At 37.9% G+C, this 6,605-nt stretch overlaps 1 protein-coding gene across 1 annotated transcript in view; it reads right to left on the reverse strand.

Moving 5' to 3' along the window:
- The window catches only part of BTAF1 (BTAF1 RNA polymerase II, B-TFIID transcription factor-associated, 170kDa), a 75,824-nt gene that overhangs the window by 60,901 nt on the left and 8,318 nt on the right, over positions 1-6,605 (reverse strand). The window contains exon 2 of the mRNA XM_004681037.2: positions 1,911-2,034. Coding sequence (XP_004681094.2) covers positions 1,911-2,034 — 124 coding nt within the window. The remainder of the gene's footprint in view (positions 1-1,910; positions 2,035-6,605) is intronic.

A 6,605-nucleotide genomic window follows, 5' to 3' on the forward strand; every position in this document is an offset into this window, starting at 1 on the left:
TGAAAAGATGTTTAACATCAATAATCACCAGGAAAATGTAAGTCAAAAACATAGTAAGATAACTTCACATTCACTAGTTTGATTCTAATCAAAATCAATTAATAACAAGTATTGGCAAGGAGATGGAAAAACAAGAACCTTCATATACTGCTGAATGACCTTGAATGGTAGAACCTGTTTGGAAAACAACCTAGCAGTTCCTCATGAAGTTAAACATAGTTAGCATATAATTTACAATTCTACTCCCAGGAAGAAATAAGCCTCCAAGAGAAATGAAAACACACATCTACACAAAAATAAACACATGAATCTTCATAACAGCATTATTGGTAACAGGCCAAAAAGAAATGCCAATGTCCATCCTTACAATGGGATATTTGGCAATAAAAAAGGAATGAAATAATGAGACATGCTACATTATGAAAGAAGCTTGAAAACACTAATTAAGTGAAAGAAATCAATCATAAGAGGCCACATACATATGTGAAATGTTTTGAACAGGGCAAATCTATAGACAGAAAATAGACTGACAGTATCCTGGGACTGGGTATGAGAAAACAAGAGATGAGTGACTGGGCATGAGACTTCTTTTTAGAGAGATTAAAAATATTTTAAAAACAGACAGTGGTAATACTGGCTGCACAAACCTATGACTATATTAAAAATCATTGAATTATACACTTTACAAGGGTGAATTGTATGGTGTGTAAATTAGATTTCAAGAAAGGTGTTTAAAAAAACAGAACCAAACAGCAACAAAAAAACACAGAAGTGATGCTACGGCAAACAAACTTTGCCTTTTTTGGAATTAAGTGAGTGTAGCTACTATGCTCAAGTCTGAGTTAAGAAGTTCAGAACTCACATGGAAGACTGGAAATTTTTTCTCAGTTCAGCACAGATTAGTCTGGTTCACTGTTTCCAATTTCAGTTCATTCAAGTCCTCCATCTCCTCCCTTAGGATAGAAGAAAAGGAGATGCCTCTCTAGCCCCTCAATTTACACATGAGTATAATATTGGCTAATACTCATCCTTTCATTTGAAAACTCGGAGCCTATAGGTTTTCAAATCATTCTTTCCATCCACATTGTGGTAATTCTGATACTAAGTGGAAAATATGTTGTAAAGAGAGCTACTGTTAGCCTCCATGATGCAAATTTGTATGTTAACAAACAGCTTAGAATTCCTACTCATGTGAATCAGGGACAAAAATAAAATGAAAGAAGAACAATGGGAAGAGGTTTCTTGGGGCTCCCAATGTTTAAACTATCATATCCTGCTCCCACTGCCTATCCTCTACCCCCCCTAACATAAACACGCAACACTCCTCTTTTTCATTCTATGTGTCAAAGATTTAAACACATGGAAATCACCACTTATTACACACAGGCACACTTCTACAAAACTAGAGTCCAGTAAAAATAAGGCAATTGCTTAGAAACCATGGAAGAGAATTATGAAATCACAAATCCACCAAAGCAGAGAAAGCCTTCCCCTTCAAGCAGTTGATAACTAATATTTCAATCATTTACTATGAGTACTTACCCATTTGAAGACTGCCAACTATGATATAATTATTAGTCATTAAGAACAAGTTAAACCACTACCAAACTAGATTAACAACTTAGTTCATTACCAAATTGGGTCAGATTCAAATTTGTGCCATAGGCAAAAGTTTCAATATTATTAAATACTTTAAACAACCAAACTTGAGATTTTTTTAAAAAGTATTTTTAATCTTATAACAAAAAACAAATAGCAAAACTTTTTAAATATCTGAATATTAAATGAATTTGAAGATCACACATTGTCACTACCATAAAGTAATTTCTAGCTTTACTTTTATGTCCCTATTCCATGGACAAAGTTCTACAACTGCATTATACTAAAAGAGAAAAAAAAAGACTTCTTACTTTCGATAGGAGATTATTTAGTTCATGGGGATGAAGCTTCACCACTTCTCCAAGTTGCTGTGCAGCAGCTTTTCTCGTAACTGGAGTAGTGCCAGTATCCAGTAAAATAAAAAGACGGTCAAGCCTGAAGTGAAAATATAATGTTTATTCTGAAACATGTGTCCTCATATGTCTAAGTCTGGGTTCAATAAATGTTTGGGCATCTATGAACAAATTCTAGGGTTAGTGGAGATAACTATCTCTACTCTCAAGGAATTTGCTATGTGGGGAAATGAAGGCAAGTACACAAATAATTAGAATAAACAGACAATGTTAGATAAGAAGTACAAAATGCAGGCCCTCCCTGGTGGCTCAGTGGGTTGGAGCACTGCACTGCAAAGTTAAGCCAAGCTATGGCCACTTCTGCAAGTTCGATCCCCACCCCAGAGGTGATCCACAAGGCACAGCAGACCTCTCCTATCTTGCCTGCTCCTCCCCTCAGCAGTGTACTTTGTCGATTTGCCTGTTCTGCTCACCACTGTTTCTGGTGAATCCTCTCACCGCCCCTGCACCTCTGGCCTGCACCCGAGTTCTATATGCATAAATAAATAAATCTTAAAAAAGAAAAAGTACAGAGTGCTTTGAGGAATGGGAATAAAAGAAGAAAATCCTGTATCCCCAATGGTGTGATTCTAAAAAAGCTTCATAGAATAAATGGTATGAGATGGACCTTAATGATAGAGTGAAGATATCAATAGTGGTAGAGACTAAACGGTGAAGAAAAAGAACGTATATAATTGGTAAAAGGCTAACAAAAGCACAGCAGTACAAAAATGGAGACGATATTTACAAGATTGAATAACACACAGCTTAGTTGTAAGTCAGGGTACACTTAAAGAGAGCATAATAAGATAACAGTTATAAAAGTACCTAGATTCATACTGTAGAAACATGTGAAAGTATAGTTCAACTATGGTCTACAAAAATCAAGAGTTATGCTTTAAGAAGATTAATCTGATGACAGTGTGACACAAAGTAAAATGAAACACTTAGAGAATTTTACACTAAAACCACAAAGCTACACTATAATCATGACAAAAAGAAGTTGGGAGAAATACTGCAGAAGACACACAGACAGGGAGGTGACCCACATGGTGTAGCAGACCTCTTCTGCCATGCCCGCTGCTCCCTTAGCACTGTATTTCAGTCAATCTGCCTGTAGTGCTCCCCGCTCTATCTCTGGTGACTCCTCTCACCCACTGCACATCTGGCAGTACCCCAGTTCTTGTATGTATAAATACATAAATTTTTTAAAAAATAGAACTACACAGTGTAGTTCAGATCTGCCTGTTCTGCTCACCACTCTGTCTCTGGTGAATCTTCTCACCCCCAGTACCTCTGGCCTAGACCACCATTCTTTTATGCATAAATAAAAATAAATGCTTAAACAAACCAAAAAGAAGAAAGAAAGAAATAGGAAGAACTAGTAGAAGAAAAGTTATAGGAAAAGATGACAAATTTACACTATGCAAAACCAAAAAGTATGGTTGGAATAGAGATCTTGAAGCTCAGGCGAAAACTGAAACTAAAGATAGGTATATGAATCATTTGTATAGAACTGATAGAAACAGCAATAAATATCTCTGAGAAAAATTTATAAAAGGAATATTGTATAATGGTAAAAAAATCCCACATACCACTGTTCAAATCCTAGTTTTGCTAATAAGGGCAGATTTACTAGAAAGAGGAAAATGAGAGCAAAGGACTCTTGCACAGACACAAATGTGCATAAAAGAGCTACTAGGAGAGAGACAAGTTAGCTAAATGAGAAGCCAGAACAGTCACAGGTAGGCAGCTTTGGGAAGAGAGCTACTGCTGTCTGCAAAGGGAGAAGTCAGTGACAAGAAGTACCCACATATGAGAGCTTCTGCCCCTTGTTTTAGAAAGACAAAATCACTACCACCAATCATGCATATAACATATAGATGTAGCCCTACACACCTACATACCTACATACCTACACACACACACACACACACACACTCACACACACCACTACTTGTCAGGTTCAATGAGACAAAGAGAATGTCACAAGTAATAAAAGGGTGCTTTAAACAAGATACAGTGATAAAGAATAAGGCTACATTGATTGTGTCCCCTATAGGAGGGGCAATTTGAATACACTTGAATATACTTTCAAGTTTTATCTAATGAGAAAAAGAAAGCAAGCAAGCCCCCAAAACCAAGCATAAGCATTAAACATTAATAAACTACAAAGAGGTTCATGTTTTACTTATGGGATTCTAGTTCTTCCACAAAGAACTACAAAATTACAAAGCAAAGTCTGAAAGTCTTTTATAAGATAAATCTGTAAGATGGCAAATGAAATGGGTTTTTTAAATAAATTTCTATTTTTGGAATAGTTATCAAACTAACCAGGCACTAATAAGCACAAAAGTCATTGTTACTGTTAAGAAATATAAGTGGGTGTAGTAAGGGGAGATGCAAATTAAAACCACAATGAGATACCACCTCACCCCAGGGAGAATGGCACATCTTCAAACAACTAGCAACAACAAATGTTGGCGAAGATGTGGAGAAAAAGGAACTTTCCTGCACTGCTGGGGGGAATGCAAACTAGTACAACCACTATGGAAAACTGTTTGGAGGTTCCTCAAACTGCTAAATGTGGAGCTTCCCTACGACCCAGCAATCCCACTCCTAGGTATCTACCCAAAAAACACAAAAACAGTGATTCAAAAAGATACCTGCACCCCCATGTATATTGCTGCTTTATTCACAATTGGAAAGACATGGAAACAGCCCAAATGCCCAAAAATGGATGACTAATAATAATAAAAAGATGTGGTACATATACACAATGGAATATTACTCAGCAACCAATAAAAAAGAAACACTGTCTTTTGCAGCAACATGGATGGATCTGGAAAAGATCATGCTTAGTGAAATAAGCCAGGAAGAAAAGGAAAAATAACGGATGGTTTCTCTCATAGCAGGCATATAATGGAACAGACGAGAAAATAATGGTAATGATGAACAGCTACATACCAGAGACATTTTGTGGGGGTGGAGTGGGGAATGGTACCAAAAACAGAGTGGGGAGGGAAATGCACTGGACTATGGTGATGGCACAGGATGATTTGGTGATGGGAAGCCCAAGGGGATTGCAACTGAGATGGAAAATTGCATAAAATGATGTAAAAACAAACATATTTTTAAAAGGTTCTGACAACAGAGAAAATGAAATATAAGTGGGGCCTCCCTAATTTCACAGGATTTAAAGAGTGTGCTATCAAGCTATTACAAGCCGCTGCAGCACCTTCACAACCAGGCCGGCTAGGGGTCAGGCTGGTCACGTGGCACATCAGACCTCTCCAGTCTCTTCCACTCTCGCCTCAGCAGTGTATTTCAGTAGATCTGCCTGACCTGTTTCCTACTCTGTCTCTAGTGAATCCTTTCACCCACCCTGTATGTCTGACCTACACCCTGGTTCTTGTACGCATAGATAAAAAACATGTATATAAATTAAAATAGATTATTTTTCAGTCGAAAGTCTATGAAAAATTCTCATGCTTCATAACAAAAGACAAAGAGGCAAATGCAAATTTTATAATTAAGGGTATATAGGAAGACTATTTCATAAAAAAATATTTGAGGCAAAGAAAAACAGTGATATTAAAAATAGCCATAAAACCCAGTTTTTGCTTACTACATATGCAACCGTAGATTTCTTTATAAACAATTTCTGGTGCCTCCGTAGTGGTGCAGGGGTTAAAGACACAGTGTTATCAAGCTACGGCCAGTCACCACAACATGGTTCAGGGAGCTGAGCTATATTGTCAAAGCAGACTTCTATTTCTGGTGAAACCTCTCACCCCCCGCACCTCGGCCTATACCCCAGTTCGGTATGTATAAATAAATCTTCAAAATAAAATAAAGCTGTGAAATGATAATAATTATTTCTTTTTATCCTGACAATGCTTTCCACAGCATTATTTATTGAGCAGCTGGTATTTACTGTATCTAAAATTAGAAATAAAGAAAAGCTCAAGTCTCTTGAGTACAAGTTTAAGCACTTTTTTTTTTGAAAGATTTATTTATACATACAGAACTGGGGTACAGGCCAGAGGTGCAGGGGATGGGGGAGAGAGGATTCACCAGAGACAGAATGGGGAACAGAAGAGGCAGATCGACGGAAGTACACTGCTGAGGGGGGGATCACAGAGGTTTGCCACGCCATGTGGGTCACATCCCTGGCAGGGAATCAAATTCATGCTGCAGTGGCTGTGGAAAGCTTCACAGTGCTGTGCTTTAAACCTGTTGCACCACCAGGGAGGGACTAAGCACCATTTTTAACCAAAGAATGTTTGTGCTATAATACAATTTTCTTTTTTTTTTTTTTTTGCCTTCTTGGAGAAACGTCTTAATCTGCAATAGCTATATTACATAAAAATTATAACAGTAGGGCCCTCCCTGCTAGCACTGAGGGTTAAAGCACAGCACAAAGAAGCTAAAGACACTTTAGCATGAGTTCAATCCCTGCCCTGGGGGTGATCCACAAGGTACGGCAGATCTCCCCTGACCCACCCATTGCTCCCCTCAGCAGTGTACTTAGTCAGTCAGCCTGTTCTCCTCCCCATTGTCACTGGTGAGCCCTCTCACTGTCCCTGCATCTCTGGCCTGTACCCCAGTTCT

This window comes from Condylura cristata, unplaced genomic scaffold (assembly GCF_000260355.1).
Source record: "Condylura cristata isolate star-nosed mole 26May11 unplaced genomic scaffold, ConCri1.0 scaffold00011, whole genome shotgun sequence".
Taxonomy (NCBI): Eukaryota; Metazoa; Chordata; class Mammalia; order Eulipotyphla; family Talpidae; genus Condylura; species Condylura cristata.